Source organism: Eretmochelys imbricata, chromosome 8 (assembly GCF_965152235.1).
Source record: "Eretmochelys imbricata isolate rEreImb1 chromosome 8, rEreImb1.hap1, whole genome shotgun sequence".
In the NCBI taxonomy this organism is placed as follows: domain Eukaryota; kingdom Metazoa; phylum Chordata; order Testudines; family Cheloniidae; genus Eretmochelys; species Eretmochelys imbricata.
This window is the reverse complement of record NC_135579.1, coordinates 37200192-37216504: the sequence shown is the minus strand read 5'-3', so window position 1 is coordinate 37216504 and position 16313 is coordinate 37200192. Positions and strand designations below refer to the sequence as shown.

Below are 16313 nucleotides of genomic sequence, written 5' to 3'. Positions count from 1 at the left end.
TGGAGCATGAGTAACTTTTGAACTTATTTTTGTGCCTCTCTAGAAAGTCTCCTGAGACTCCATGGTTCCAGATAGTCTTCCCCGGTGCTGACCCGGAACAGCTCTTTCCGGTTGGCTCCGGGACGCTCTAGTTCTGCGGAAACGCACTAGAGGTTCTGAGGCTCTATGGTTAGAGAGGATGAACTTTCTATCCGTAGCCACGCTCTACTCTATGGCGGCAGTGAGGCTGAGTCCTCCGGGGCAGGGTGTCCGTGCAGAAAAGCGTCCCTGGCTCCAGGGCAGCTCTTGCCTCCCCTGGGGGCTCCCTGTCAGCCTGTGGCCCTGCGGAGATCGCTGGGGCCGGGGAGCTGAGGTGCCTGCTCCAACCCCTTACGCGTGTCTCGCCCCCGTTTCCCCGCTCCCGGCTGCGTAGCTTCGGGTCTCCCCGCACCCAGCGCAGGGCCGGGGCGAGTTCCAGCCAAGATCCAGCTACCTCCTGAGTCATGAACTGGCTGCGCCCCCTCGCCGCGGGGGGCTGTCGGGTGCCCTTGGGGGGCCAGCACCTGGCACCGTCCTACGCCCTGCGGGCCTTTGCTGCCCACCCCCAAAACCAGGTGAGTCTCGCTCTGGGTGGCGGGTCCTGCTCCAGCCCCGAGAGTCCGTTTGCTCCCAGCGGACAAGGCTTTGTCTTTCAGGCGGGCTCTGATTCCTGGGAGGAGACGTGGGAGGTTGGAGCCTAAGCCTGGCAGAGCCCGCGAAGTTGTAGAGAAACAGGGGCTGGCACTTGGACCCTAACCCAAGTTCTGATACTGACGCTGTGTGGTTCTGGGTAGCTGGACACGCTCTCCGTGTCGCTCCTATTGCCATCTTTATTGATGGCGAAAGCATCTCCTGGGGTGTCGTGAATGTTAATGAGGTAATTAATGACAGGCATCCGACGAATTGGGTATTCACCCACGAAAGCTCATGCTCCAATATATCTGTTAGTCTATAAAGTGCCACAGAACTCTATGCCGAGGGAATTAATGTGTCCAACTGATTTTCAAGCTGTTAAGTGCTATGTGAGCACCACCAGTTATTACCAGGGTGTGACCTGAGTGCACAGACTAGAGGTTCCAGTGTGTGATGCTCTATCTTGATCCCGATTAAAGGACTGGGTTAGATGAAGGCAGCAGATCCCAGGCAAATTGCCAGTGCAGCCCTCTGGTGGGCAAAGTTTGGAGTCCCCCAGGAGTTCTGGCAGGGATTATTCAGGCTGGATAGAAAGTGATGATAATCCAGATTTGGGAGCCTTCTAGTTTATCTAGCTAAAACAACTAACTATATTTTCTACTCTGTAGTCAGTGGGTGTCAATGGCTCCCAGATTCCTGTGCATTCTAATGGGGGCTGCTAAGAATCCATTGGCTGTCCTGCTAACTTAAAACGTCAAATGCAAGAAAAACTAGGACAAGCAAGGACTTGAATTACAGTGGAGCTGTTATTTGCAGTATTGTTGTAGCCGTGTTGGTTCCAGGATATTGGAGACACAAGGTGGGTGAGATAATATATTTTATTGGATCAACCTCAGTTGTTGGAGGGTACAAGCGTTCAAGTTACAGAGAGCTCTTCTTCGGGTCTGGGGAAGGAAATCAGATTGGGAACTGATAAGGGGAAAAGAACTTCATTCTCAAAACCCCAAAGGTAACTCCCACCTCCTTATAGTGGAGCTGTTAGAAACTAAGGAAACCTCCTGCAAGCCTTGTAGGTCCACCAGTTGAATTGACATCAGACAGACACTCAGGGGTCAGTGTCTTACTCTGTTAATCAAAAGCCTTTTCTCTATCCCCAGGTGGCAGAGGGTGTGGTAAAGCTCCAGCAGCCAAAGCCACAGCTGGGAACTGATGAGGGGAAAAAAAACTTCATTCTGAAAACCCCCAAGGTAACTCCCCACCTCCTTCAGGGAGTTGGGTCTCTCATGGGTTGCTTCCTCTCCTGGTTACCCCATCTCTACTGGCATATGACTTAGGTGCTTTCACCACTGAAACAAGCTGCCCCTTTCCTGCTTGTTATCCTGCACTTTGTGGTAGGGTGCACAGTTTTTCCTCAGCTCCAGCCTCTCAAGCCTATGGCTCTTTCTCCATTTCCCATCCTATTGCCTCTTCCCAATTGACTCTTATGCCTAAGGGCATATCTAAACGAGGAATTAGTGCATAGCAAATGGGGGCATAAATCTACAATGCTCCAGCAAGCCAACTGTTCATGTGGACCCTGTGCACTAAAACTTCCCTAGTGTTTCAAACAGCAGTAGGTCTAATGAATCATCAACTTCCATTATTCTAGGCCTAGCTGACCTTTGTTATAGCGCCAAACTTTTGGGCTCAGAGCTTTGAGCAGCCGCAGGAGCTGGAAACAGTTTAGATATTGGATGGTTTTACTGTTGCAGGTTGGTGGTTATAATTCTTCACTTTTAACATTTCTCACCCACTTCCCTTTGGTTTGGGCTCTCAGGGCACCAGGGACTACAGCCCCAAGCAAACAGCCATCCGGGAGAAAGTCTTCAACACCATCATCAGCTGCTTCAAGCGCCATGGGGCTGAGGTCATCGACACCCCTGTGTTTGAGCTGAAGGTGAGGGTAGGGGCTGTGATGTGACATCTGGGAGGAGGAAGTTGTGCTGCTGGAGGCACTGATCCCTGAGTCAGATGTGATCCATAGGTTTGTGGCTTTATGCCCCTTGTAATTATTGGGTGCATTTTAAATGGCAGTAGCTGCTTTCATTGTGACCTGAAGGGCAGCTGCCCTAAGAACTCAGCTGTGAATAGCTTCTGTGGTAAAGCTGGAGGGGGGGGTTAGATCATCTGACCGGAGTTAGATCCAACTGATCACCTCTAAAATCAGGCTCAAGGATTCTCCCTGCTTTCTTTCTAGGAGCTTCTTGCTCCTGCTTTCTGCTTCTGGAGCTCGTCCTCTCTTGCCTGACACAGTTGTCTTGCTTTTCTGTAGGAAACTCTGACGGGGAAATACGGGGAGGACTCAAAGCTCATCTATGACCTGAAAGACCAGGGTGGAGAGCTGCTGTCTCTTCGCTACGACCTGACTGTATCCTGCTAGAGTCCTTGGGAAGCACCATCTCATCCAGGGGTTGCTGGTGTTTCTTAGGCAGGAGTACATGGGGTGGAGGTGAGGACATACTGAAGTCTCTGTCACCTCCTCCTAACTGGGGAGGAACATGCATGCTAATGCCACTTTGTATACATTCATCCCATTCCTCTCCAGTGTTTCCTTTGTTTCTAAGCCTACCTGTAACTGCCTCCATGCCATTGCCCATGGACACCTCTGTCTCAACTCATCCTCATCCAAACTTCCATCCCTGCCACCTAGCTCCCGTCTCTAGGATAAGCTCAAGTCCCAGCCTTTCCAACTCCAGCACCTGAAGAATTACTACTCACCACTAGACACACAGAATGGTGACTAAATCACCCCATCCTCAAAACTAGGTCCTGGGTGACCTCAGGGTCTGTACATAGAAACCGCCCATGGGCTTGCTCCATCCAGTGTACTCCCCTGGACACTGAATCTCCTCTCTCTACTGCCTTCCCCATCTGCCTGTGCTCATCTTGGCTAGCCTCCTTTCTGATTCTTCACACAACCTCCCTATTCTCAGTGAAAAAGCCGTTGCCTTTGTTACTGTTGCCAAATGGGTCATCCATCCAGGACCGTGCTTTACTGACTGCAGCTCTGTCAAAATTTCACCTGAAAGCATTTTTGCTCCCTTATCTCTGGCCCTTAATCTGTCACTATATTATGTATGTAATCCCAGTTTGTATCATAGCAGCAAAAGACTGCAACATCTGTTCAAATGACCCACCAATGAGGCTGTTTGTTTTAGCTGTTAACATGGTGTGATTACTAAGAAGGTGCACTCATAGGGACTGAGATTTTACTGTCCATTAGGACAGGTGGCCACAGTTTGCAGGTGACCTTTAGCATAGGCTTTGCTGTGGGGTTGTGTTGTACTGGCCCAGCAGCTGCCTGTAGAGTGATAATGGGGCTGAATGACTGGCCCTGAACTCTCCAGGCCACAGGAGATTATCTCTAGGTTCCATCCTTAACCCTTTGTGCTCAGGTGCCCTTTGCTCGTTATTTGGCAATGAACAAAATCACCAACATTAAGCGCTACCACATTGCCAAAGTTTACAGACGGGATAATCCGGCCATGACGAAGGGCCGCTACAGGGAGTTCTACCAGTGTGTGAGTACCAGGAGCCTGAGTGTTCTCCATGCAGCAGGAGCTGTTTCTGGGCCCAGGGTTCCTTGTGTGGGGTCTTGGGTTCTGGCTCCCCACAAAGCATGGGGAAGGGGAAAGGGAAGAAGAGGGCTCCATGTGTGTCTGGGGCCTGTTGTGCTGAAAAGGGGAGTGTCTCATGGATAAGATGCAGTGAAACCCTTTTTACTGTTACAATATCAAACAGTTAAGTGTGGTCCAAGGTTTTGTGACTCCCATTGTAACAACCACCATAACAGTCTTTTTAACCTTTTATTAAAAATACAGGAAAAGATGGAAAAACAGTTAATGCATTTGAAATGCAAAGTATTAAGTCAGACTTAACAATATCCCTTATTCCAGGGGTTCTCAAACTGTGGGTCGTGAGGTTATTACATGGGGGGCGCAAGCTGTCAACCTCCACCCCAAACCCGGCTTTGCCTCCTGCATTTATAATGATGTTAAATATATAAAAAAGTTGTAAGTTTTTAATTTATAAGGGGGGTCGCACTCAGCGACTTGTTATATGAAAGCGGTCACCAGTAATAAAGTTTGAGAGCCACTGCCTTATTCCCTTTAGCTGAAGAGTTTGAACAGGGGAAACCCCCTATTTGACAGACTTTTAGGTTCAATTAAATATGTTACTAACTGTCCTTTTGTGGGAAAAGAGAAAAAGTTAGTTAAGATGGGCTGGAACTGTTGTTGAAGTCCACTCCTGTTTCTTTAAGAGAAAAGAAGACAAACACCCAAGGAGAGAAAACAGAAGTGCAAAGGTAGAAAAAAGGACTGCTTCTGTCCTGGGTGCTGACTCTCATTTACAACCTCACTGCTGGTGAAAATCAGACCCAGTATGCTCAGAGTCCTGGCAAACTTGTACCCGCATTGGGCTGTTGAAGGCATTGCTTTTAGCTTGCTTCTTTGGTCACAGGCTCAAAGCAGTGTTGCAAAAGATGGTGTTGTCTTGGCAGGCTAAATCAGACTCTTTAGACAGAAAAAGGAAAGGGAGAGGAGAGAGAAGAGATAAGGTGAGGAAGGAAAATGACATATGAGGGAGTGCGACAGCATGAATGCAAATCTCACGTTCCGGGTGGAGACAATGATGTCATCAGTTCCCTCTCCCTGGCCCAGTCTGATCAGGCCCTGTCTCAGCATCAGGTTTATGAAGGCCCAATGGTGTCCTGGTGGATCCCAGGAGATGGTGGAGGTGGCAACCATGATGGTAAAGCTCACAACTTACAGTCGACATGTCCCATTCCATCCCTCTCTTTACCAGGAGCTTTGCAGTTCCCTAAGCACAGTGGTTTAACTTAAACAGTCCAGTTTATCTTAATCTGGTTGCCTCCAACTTGTGCTAACTTTCATAAACAATGGCTTTCTGTAACAGGCTGAGTTGGATTTCTGTTACCTTGAACAGTTTAGAGTACAGGCCTCTGCATTACGCGCCTGGGCTCCCCTTTGGGTACAGGGAATGGGGTGCAGCACAGGGAGCTGTGTGTCTGGGGACCCTGATTTACCTAGGGAGGTTGTGGAATCTCCTTCCTTAGAAGTTTTTAAGGTCAGGCTTGACAAAGCCCTGGCTGGGATGATTTGGTTGGGGATTGGTCCTGCTTTGAGCAGAGGATTGGACTAGATGACCTCCTGAGGTCCCTTCCAACCTGATATTCTATGACTGCCTCTGCGGTGTCCCAGCTGGGTTACACTGACTGGATTCTCACTGCCTCTTCCTGTATCCCAGGACTTTGACATCGCTGGCCAATTTGACCCTATGATTCCTGATGCTGAGTGTCTGAAGATCGTGCATGAGATCCTGAGCATGTTGCAGCTCGGAGACTTCCTCATTAAGGTAAAACCATAGCCCACTGGTTTAATAAAGTTACATGTCTTCCCAGGCCAGAATGAGCCTGCCCTCCCACCCATCCCCTACTCTAGTGTGCCCTGCGTACGAGAAATCCCTTCCTTCAGAGGCTGGGGGGATTTTGACTACAGCTGCTTCACAGACCTCTGGAGCCATATAGAAACCAAGTGGAAGTGATTCAATCTTACTGGGAGGCTCCATTGGGTTCCGATTCAGAGTGACTCTGCTTCCCACCCCCAGGTCAACGACCGGCGCATTTTGCATGGAGTTTTTGCAGTATGTGGCATTCCAGACAGCCTGTTCCATAGCACTTGCTCTACTGTGGACAAACTGAACAAGGTAATGCTCTGCGGATTTCCCTGCCCTGGCGGGAAAGGGATGGCCTTGGGGGGAGGGATAGCTCAGTGGTTTGAGCATTGGCCTGCTAAACCCAGGGTTGATAGTTCAATCCTTGAGGGGGCCATTTAGGGATGTGGGGCAAAAATTGGGGATCGGTCCTGCTTTGAGCAGGGGGTTGGACTAGATGACCTCATGAGGTCTCTTCCAACCCTAATATTCTATGATTCTATGATTCTATGACTGCTGTCTAGCACTGCCCTAGCTCTCAGCTGTGCATGCTCTGGTGGGAGGACTGTGATCCATCTCCAAATGTGTAGGATGGAAACACGTATCTGAAGGAGGACTTTCAGAGCTGACGTTCTCTTTGGCTCTCCCAAGTGCCAAGAAGTTTGGATTCTGTCCTTGGGCAAGTCGCATCCGCTCTCTGTGCCTGTGCTTTCCCGTCTGTAAAATGGGGATAAGACTTCCTGCCTCTCCAGGGATTTGGAGGGATTAGGGCTCAGATCCTCAAAGGTCTGCTAACTTCCAGTGAAATAAGTAAGCCCCTAACTCTCAAATACCTTTTGAGGATCTGGGCCTAACTCATTAATAGCTTTGAGAGGTTAGACTGAAGGCACCAAATGAGAGTGAAGTCTATTGTTAATTATTCTGGGAAGGCTAGAAATGGGAGATCCCTAACTGGATTAGCCGCCAGGCAGTGGTCTCCCCTTTCCTGCAATTTCCTCAGTGTGTGTTCTGAACCCATGGGGTAGTATTGGTGTGGAGGGGAAAGCTGGGGAAGGGGTTTTGCATTCCCAGGAGCAGCAGATTCAGCCAGGAAAGCTGTGATTAATGTTCTCATCTCCTCCACCCCAGGCAACATGGGAGGATGTGAAGAGCGAGATGGTTGGAGAGAAAGGTCTCTCACCCGAGGCTGTGGATCGCATCGGGGAATACGTTCAACTGCATGGTGAGTTCTGTGGAGCTGTGAGAGCTGGTTCCCTGTCCAGCCTCACCCAGGCCAGCTGAGAGTCCATGTGGGTCACTTCACCTTCCCAGCAGCTATTCCAGCTTCCTTGGTCTCTGCATGGGGTGTGTCAGGGTTCCCCAGTTGTTTAGTTGCTCTTGCCCAGGCCGAGCTGACTTGCAGCCTGGGTGTTCCGGGTGGGATGCAAGGTCGGTATCCCCTGGGAGGAAGATAGAGATGCACAAGGCTGAAGAAGTGAGGAGGTGGGTGTAACCCAGGCTGGGTGGAGTGAGTCCATAGGAGCTTGGCCACACAATGTCTCCCTCCCTGGTATATTTCAGGTGTGTCTCATTTCAGCAGGTGGGCTGGGTCTGATTGAGCAGCTGCTCCAGGACACTAAGCTGTCCCAGAACAAGTTGGCCCGGGAGGGGCTGGGAGACATGAAGCTGCTGTTTGAGTACCTGACCCTGTTTGGCATTGCAGATAAGGTGAGTGATGGAGGAACACTGAGCAGGCCTGACTGGGTCATTTGTTGTGCCTGGTAATGGGATTCCCCTCCTGTTTCACAGATCTCCTTCGACTTGAGCCTGGCACGGGGTCTGGATTATTACACTGGGGTGATCTACGAGGCCATCCTGCTGCAGCCTCGGAACGACCACAAGGAGGAGCCAGTCAGCGTGGGCAGTGTGGCTGGAGGTGGCCGCTATGATGGGCTGGTGGGGATGTTCGATCCCAAGGGGCGGAAGGTGCCCTGTGTGGGAGTCAGCATTGGAATCGAGCGGATCTTCTCCATCATGGAGCAGAAAGTGGAGGTGAGTGCCACTCAGAAGTACGCAGAATGGCCCACCACTGTGGGGACCAGCCAGGGGGGTGCAGGTAAGGAGGCCACTTTCTGTAGGATACCTGACACGTTTATTGCAGAAATTGGAAGATCTGTAGTGGATGAGGCATGGGACTGTAGTAAAGAAAGGATGGGCTTGTGGTTGACTGAAATGCAGGAGACCTGAGTCCTCTGCTACATGTTTCCTCGGCATATCCCTTGAATTAGAATTTTCACTAAGGTAAGGCTGGGACATAGGAGGTCTTGAGTTCTATTCCGGGCTCTTCCACTCCTTAGCTGAAGCTTGGACCAAGTTGCTTTTCTGTCAATTTCCCTGTCTGTAAATTGGCATCCTCATTTTGGCCGGTAGGACACTCACACAAATGCTACAAATTACACCTGGTAGGACATGCACACAAATGCTACGAATTAACCTGGTAGGACACGCACAGTTCGAATCTAGGCTGAGGCACATAAACAAAGTCCACAACTGCAGAGTTCCCAAAAAACACCAAGTTTATTACGCTCGAGCGTGGTGCCCCCCTGCTAGCCAGGAGGGGACCCTGAATACAGATTATACAAAGGTTATATACTTTTTAGCAAAGCATGTTGCCCTCGTGCATCGGAAACCTTAGCCAATAAACAAACCCTTTTCTTATCTACCACCTATCCCTGCTTGGTGCATTCCTCATGCTAAACCAGTATGTTAATTACACAGCATGGTCCTAAAGCCATGCATCAGTAACTTTTATTATCAGGATGGGAGGCCTCACATCAAGGCCAAGAGACAGGGAGTTAGAGACTGACAAAAACCAGATACTGGGAGTCAAGGCAGGCTGGAGACGAGGAGGATTTTCACAGGGATTCAATATCTAAGGATCACTCCTCCTGGTGTATGATGTGCTGGCATTTAAACAATGGTGGGCCCCAAACCAAAATGGAGTCACATGTGTTAACTTTTCCTTAACATTTTCCATCTGTAAAATACTTGTCTCCCACGGCATTATGAAGATAATTAACTTAATGGTTGTGAACGTCATACTACTATGATAGATGGCGGAAAAACCCATGAGGAAATCAGTAATTCTTTATTTAGTTTAGTGTTGGGGTGATGTGTGGTAAATAAGACAGAGGCAACTCATTGTCTGGTGAGGCTCAAAAAAATTATTGAACAGCTGCCTCATTCCCAGGACAAGTCCAGTGTGTGTTCAGAATGAGGCAGGGATCCTGGGGGAAAAAATAGTACATAATGAAATCCAGAGTCATGATGCATGTGCCCAAGGGAGATAAATTAAGGTTGCACAAGTTTGACATTGCAAAATAACATTCTTTGAACACAGTTTGGTGGGTTTTTGTTGTTGTTTTTCATGTAATCCTCCCCTATATAGGCTGTGTTAGGAATATGGTAGCATTCTCCAGTAATAGGTACAAGGGGTGGGTGAGGAGCAACTGTCACGTGCCTTGCAGCATGTCTTCATGAGCAATAGGATGTTTCCATATGTTTCATTCACAACTCTGTTCCTGCTCCCAGGTTTCTAAGGAGAAGATCCGGACAACTGAGACGCAGGTGCTGGTGGCAACCCCGCAGAAGAACTTCCTTGATGTAAGATTGAAACTCATCTCTGAGCTCTGGGATTCTGGGATCAAGGTAAGACTTGGCAATTGGACTGGCCTAGTTGTGCTTCTCAAAGCCAGCCCTTAGAATGGGGGGAGAGAGAGCGTCTCTGGGGAGAGGTGGCACAGCAAGACCAAACTTGCCAACCTCTTCGTTGTTTCGCTCTGACGGAGAAAGGCAGCTGCTGGTACTGAGCCTGTTGGAACCATCTGCCCCAGGGAACTCTGTGCTAATGGCTAGAGCTCTGAGGAGAATGGTAATTCTGTTTCATGGAGGCATTTGGAATTTCAAAATTTGGTTTAGTTCCAATTTGGAACAAAACCCAGAAATTTCAAAACCCACAAAAACAGAATCCCAAAAAAATCACAATTTTGATCATTTCCAGATGAAATTCCACCCAGCAGGCTGAAGGGGAACTGGGAGCTCCAGCTGAACCAGGAGCCTCAGAGTTTGGGAGCTGGTGCTCTCAGGGCCTTGGCCCTGTCAGCTTGCTAGGTAGGCTGCAGAAGAACTGGTAGCCCACGAGGCAGGCCAGCTGGTAGGAAAACCTGCCTAGCAGATGAGTTTCAAAACTTGCCTGGGTTCCACTGGAGCTTAGTCGAAATCAAACCACCTCCACAAAATGTTTAGATTTCAACTAATCTGCATTCTCCACCAGAAAACCATCGGCAAATTTCCAGTCCGTCCTAGCAATGAGTTAGAACTGGGTAGGGTCTGTCACTTCATATTCTATGTAACCTCTTGAACACAACCACATTGCCTGCCCCTCTAGGCAGAGATGCTGTATAAGAAGAACCCCAAGCTGCTGAACCAGCTGCAATATTGTGAAGACATGGGAATCCCTCTCGCAGCCATCGTAGGAGAGCAGGAGCTGAAGAATGGAATTGTCAAGCTACGAGTCGTAGCTAGCAGGGAAGAGGTGAGGATGTCCTTTGATATTGGGGATAGGCTAAGGGGTTCAAAGGCTGCCTCTAAAACCCATTGAAAGGTTCTAGACAACATTCTCCCTGGCTATTAGGGCCTCTTTGCGAGATTGCAGATCGCTAGAGTTAACCAGGCTCCAGTACAGATTGAATCCTCTTTACAAACTAGTCTAAGTCCACAGCGAACCTTCCTCAGAGTTACAGATCACTAAAGCTCTCTGCTGAGCAGTCTAATCCTGTCCCTCAGGGGTGTGGAACAGGAAATCCCTAATCCTCACTCCTTCCACAAGTCTCTCCTTGGTGGTCAGGGGATGGACTTTTATGGGGTGGCGCTTCCAGTGGGAGTTCACAGAGAGGAGGGTTTGAGGAATGGCAGAAGACAGGTAAGTGGGCATCCTGATATTGTTGGGAGCTCAGGTCACTTCCCATGAGACAGTTTTATTGCTGGGACCAGTTCCTTCCTGTTTGTTGTGCAGGTCGATATCCCTAGGGAGAAGCTTGCTGAGGAAATCAGAAAAAGGGTGGAGTCCTAGAGCCCTTCTGTGCACAACAGCTTGACTCACTGGACCTGTTTCCTGCCATGTGGATTGTTTCCAGCCGTGGGATGCGCTGCTAGGCCATGATTCTGTGAGGATTTGGGTAGTGCTGATCGGGCTGAAGTACATCCTGCTGCACTGAGATTAACCTTGCCCCATCAATCTTATGACTTGGTACAGCATCTCCATTTGTAGGGAGTGGACATGGTTTTAAAGGCATAGGGCAGATAACCAACTGTTCACCTCTCAGGTTAAGTAGCATGAAGAGTGGGTCTGTTTTAATGTGTCTGTATTATGGTAGCAAGCTCATTGGTCAAAGCAGAGCTCCTACATTTGCAGTAAGGCAGATTCCCTTGCAATGACCTAGGCCTTAGCGCAGAGTTAATTCGCTATCTTGAAGGAATTCACACTTGCTGGGTCCTGCCCAATGCCCAGATGCCTTTGCAAGTTGACTCAGCAATTTGCTATGTTCAGGCTTGCTGAGGGTAGCCTTGTGAGCATCCTCACATATCCAGAACCTCCATGGAAACTTGTCCTTAGAATCTATCTGCCCTTCGCCTGTGCAGGGCAGCTCTGAATCGCTGGAAGGTCAGTCCCCCTCTGTGGGGCTCCCTTCCCCCACCCCCAGTTATGGAGCTGAACTAGGAAATTTCTCTTTCCCTGCTCAATGGGATGGGAGTATCACTGCTGTCCAGGACACACATGAACTATGCTTCAAGGATGCTCTTCAGTATCCCTACATGTCGTCAGGAGATTAGACATGACATTCCCATTTTGTGGCTGGGCTGTTGGCATAGTGCTGCACAGTAGCTACAACCCTCCTCCCAGGAAATGACCCCATTGATCCAGGTTTTAGTGATCTAGTCTCTTCTCTCGTGGTTTTGTCTAAAGTGAATGAGGCTGTGGATGAGCTGAGACTTTGGTTTCCATGCAAACATGGATAAATTATGTAAATAAAATACTGTGGGTTGCTGAAGTTGTTTGACAGCTGTTTATACGTCTAGCTGAAGTCAGCAATGTGCTACACCTGAGTTGTAGCTACTTTTGTGAGTTCCCAACTGGGATTTTCTTTTTCTCACTTATAAAGGGTAGCTTCCCCAGCTTGCTAGGGTAGAATAGTTTTTTTGAAAGGAAAGACTATTTTCAAATGTGTGAAACAGTGAGCTGTAGAGCACAGCAGTCACTGGAATAATGGGCTGTTCCAAGTTCTGGTGTTTGTATGTATGGCCCTTATCTAAGAATGGCCCTACAGGGTCAGATCAATGGTCTGTCTAGCCCAGTATCCCATCTTGTGACAGTGGCTGGTGCCAGATGCTTCCGAGGGAGTGAGCAGAACAGAACAATATTTTTTTTCAGTGAGCAATCCCATCATCCAGTCCCAGCTTCTAGCAGTCAGAGGTCTCCAAGCACTTGTGAAGGAGAGAAAAGACCATTTAGCACTTTCACCCTGAGGAGCTTGTCTACCTGGGGAAAGTCTTAGCAGCTATACAAGTATAATTTCCATCTCGCCCACCCCTTGTGGACATTATTATTCCACTGTAAGAGTGATTTTATCTTAACCCCCTTCCCAGGAGACATAAGGGCACTCTACTGAAAAAAGAGTGCCCAGCTCGGTTTTATACTGGTATAACTGTAAAATTTGACACCTCTAGATCACAGAAACAAAGTTATTGCATAGAAAAGGCCTGTTATGGCTCAGGGCTCCCTGAGGCTCTGTCCCACCTCTGATCTCTGAGGACACCCCTTCTCAAGTATCGGGGTTTGTACCTGCACATCTCTCAAGGTGGAATCATGTGACTCTCCACTCTCAAACTGGGCCATGGGCACTAGCAGTTCTTACACTGCATGTCCAACTGGGTTTGGATACCTGCAGTTCTTCCTGCTGAGAGCTTACAACCAGGAGCTCATTCCATGACCCAAAACAGCCTTCTTAAAGCCAAAAGTATTGTTTATTTAGCTATGGGAACAAAGCATTCAGTGAAAAGGATTAAAGCAACTAAAAAATCTACACACACATTTCATTACCTCTTGTCTAACCATCTATGTGATGACGACCCTGAGAAGTCTAGTTTTACACATACACAGCAGTCTGCAGGGGTGTCCTCCTGTTCTTGCATTCTGCTCAGTGTTTTGATCTGTGAAAGCAAGGCCTGGTAACCCCAGTGGAGGGTTAATAAAGGCCTTGACTCTGCTACACAATTAAATTGACCAAAGTTATGTCGACTTACAGCCACCACAGTAATTACTGCTGTTTTTCATGTCCCCACTACCCCCCTTCTGCTAGTGGTGTGTGTCGTTAAGTCGGGGGCAGCATGGAATGCTGACGGCCCAGGCTGGGAGCTTAGCTACCCAATGCTGAAAACCGAGGCTGTCAGCTTTGCGCAGAGAGTCCAGCTCCAGGCAGCCAGTTTCTCAGCACCAAAGTTTCAAAATTATGCACACAAATATGTCTCTTATATATGTAATGTCTAAAATGGCCATGGGGGCAGCATCCAAAACCCATAACTAGAGACAAGTGGGGGAGGTCTGGAATAAGAATATACCTCTGCTCCATTGAAATTCATTAAATGAGAGGTTTTCCTACAGAAAATTGCCTTCTTTTTCTGATATTTTTGCCATGGGCTTTTCTAAGCCAAGTATAGAAAACCAAATAAAGACAGACAAGGCTTTCGTAATCCATGACTAATGTAAGCTGCTTAGTTATTTGTTAAATTTTTAGTTTTTATATAACTTTTCTACATTAAAGCTAAGTTTAAAGCACATTTCTACTCTGAAAGCGAAGTGTAAAAATACAATAGTAGGTTTTCTATGGACTCTGATACTACACTGGCAGGGGCGGGGGGCATAGGGTACATATAAGTACTTAGATAAACTTGCTCCACTTACAAATAAGTAAGGCTACAGGGACAAACCATCCCGATGTGTAGAAAGAATAGTAAATATGGCAGGCGACCAGCTTGGCTTAACGTGAAATCCTTGATTATCTTAAATACAAAAAAGAAGCTTACAAGAAGTGGAAGATTGGACAAATGACCAGGGATGAGTATAAAAATATTGCTCGGGCATGCAGGAGTGAAATCAGGAAGGCCAAATCACACCTGGAATTGCAACTAGCAAGAGATGTTAAGAGTAACAAGAAGGGTTTTTTCAGGTATGTTAGCAACAAGAAGAAAGTCAAGGAAAGTGTGGGCCCGTTACTGAATGAGGGAGGCAACCTAGTGACAGAGGATGTGGAAAAAGCTAATGTACTCAATGCTTTTTTTGCCTCTGTCTTCACGAACAAGGTCAGCTCCCAGACTGCTGCACTGGGCAGCACAGCATGGGGAGGAGGCGACCAGCCCTCTGTGGAGAAAGAAGTCGTTTGGGACTATTTAGAAAAGCTGGACAAGCACAAGTCCATGGGGCCGGATGCGTTGCATCTGAGAGTGCTAAAGGAGTTGGCGGATGTGATTGCAGAGCCATTGGCCATTATCTTTGAAAACTCATGGCGATCGGGGGAAGTCCTGGACGACTGGAAAAAGGCTAATGTAGTGCCCATCTTTAAAAAAGGGAAGAAGGAGGATCCTGGGAACTACAGACCAGTCAGCCTCACCTCAGTCCCCGGAAAAATCATGGAGCAGGTCCTCAAGGAATCAATTCTGAAGCACTTAGAGGAGGGGAGAGTGATCAGGAACAGGCAGCATGCATTCACCCAGGGCAAGTCATGCCTGACTAATCTAATTGCCTTCTATGACGAGATAACTGGTTCTGTGGATGAAGGGAAAGCAGTGGACGTGTGGTTCCTTGACTTTAGCAAAGCTTTTGACACTGTCTCTCACAGTATTCTTGCCAGCAAGTTAAAGAAGTTTGGGCTGGATGAATGGACTATAAGGTGGATAGAAAGCTGGCTAGATTGTCGGGCTCAATGGGTAGTGATCAATGGCTCCATATTTAATAGCAAGCCCGTATCAAGTGGAGTGCCCCAAGGGTCGGTCCTGGGGCCGGTTCAGTATCTTCATAAATGATCTGGAGGATGGTGTGGATTGCACCCTCAGCAAGTTTGCAGATGACACTAAACTGGGAGGAGAGGTAGATACGCTGGAGGGTAGGGATAGGATACAGAGGGACCTAGACAAATTGGAGGATTGGGCCAAAAGAAATCTGATGAGGTTCAACAAGGACAAGTGCAGAGTCCTGCACTTAGGATGGAAGAATCCAATGCACCACTACACACTAGGGACCGAATGGCTCGGCAGCAGTTCTGCAGAAAAGGACCTAGGGGTTACAGTGGACAAGAAGCTGGATGTGAGTCAACAGTGTGCCCTTGATGCCAAGAAGGCCAATGGCATTTTGGGATGTATAAGTAGGGGCATTGCCAGCAGATCGAGGGACGTGACCACTCCCCTCTATTCGACACTGGTGAGGCCTCATCTGGAGTACTGTGTCCAGTTTTGGGCCCCACACTACAAGAAGGATGTGGAAAAATTGGAAAGAGTCCAGCAGAGGGCAACAAAAATGATTAGGGGACTGGAACACATGACTTATGAGGAGAGGCTGAGGGAACTGGGGATGTTTAGTCTACGGAAGAGAAGAATGAGGGGGGATTTGATAGCTGCTTTCAACTACCTGAAAGGGGGTTCTAAAGAGGATGGCTCTAGACTGTTCTCTGTGGTAGCAGATGACAGAACAAGCAGTAATGGTCTCAAGTTGCAGTGGGGGAGATTTAGGTTGGATATTAGGAAAAACTTTTTCACTAGGAGGGTGGTGGAAACACTAGAATGCGTTACCTAGGGAGGTGGTGGAATCTCCTTCCTTAGAAGTTTTTAAGGTCAGGCTTGACAAAGCCCTGGCTGGGATGATTTAATTGGGGATTGGTCCTGCTTTGAGCAGGGGGTTGGACTAGATGACCTCCTGAGGTCCCTTCCAACCCTGATATTCTATGAAGGCTAAGATTTTGTCATGGATATTTTTCGTAAGTCACAGACAGGTCACGGGCAAAAAAGAAAAATTCACGGGAAGCTGTGACCTGTCCCTGACTTTTCCTAAACATATACCTGACAAAATGGGGATCTGTGGA

At 48.2% G+C, this 16313-nt stretch overlaps 1 protein-coding gene across 7 annotated transcripts; it reads left to right on the top strand.

Moving 5' to 3' along the window:
- Positions 1-17: 17 nt before the first annotated feature.
- On the top strand, positions 18-13939 carry LOC144269052 (histidine--tRNA ligase, cytoplasmic-like). 7 transcript variants are annotated; one of them, XM_077824533.1, is made up of 13 exons: positions 19-593; positions 1809-1898; positions 2468-2587; positions 2963-3058; positions 4086-4211; positions 5959-6066; positions 6319-6417; positions 7273-7366; positions 7724-7851; positions 7933-8175; positions 9715-9831; positions 10571-10717; positions 11198-13939. In XM_077824533.1, the coding sequence occupies exons 1-13, from the start codon at positions 483-485 to the stop codon at positions 11252-11254; spliced, it is 1536 nt and encodes a 511-aa protein (XP_077680659.1). In that variant the 5' UTR covers positions 19-482; the 3' UTR covers positions 11255-13939. The 7 variants fall into 7 exon arrangements, with proteins under 7 accessions (XP_077680657.1, XP_077680655.1, XP_077680661.1 ...); XM_077824532.1 differs by having other exon boundaries at positions 20-593; positions 7721-7851; XM_077824531.1 differs by having other exon boundaries at positions 18-593; positions 10571-13939.
- The last annotated feature ends 2374 nt before the right edge of the window (positions 13940-16313 follow it).

Excerpts from the sequence above, each read along its gene's own strand:
- LOC144269052 (XM_077824529.1), top strand. The coding sequence starts at position 483 with ATGAACTGGCTGCGCCCCCTCGCCGCGGGGGGCTGTCGGGTGCCCTTG. Across the intron at positions 1,899-2,467 it reads TCATTCTGAAAACCCCCAAG|GGCACCAGGGACTACAGCCC; the intron begins GTAACTCCCCAC and ends TTGGGCTCTCAG. Across the intron at positions 7,367-7,720 it reads GGAATACGTTCAACTGCATG|CAGGTGGGCTGGGTCTGATT; the intron begins GTGAGTTCTGTG and ends GTCTCATTTCAG.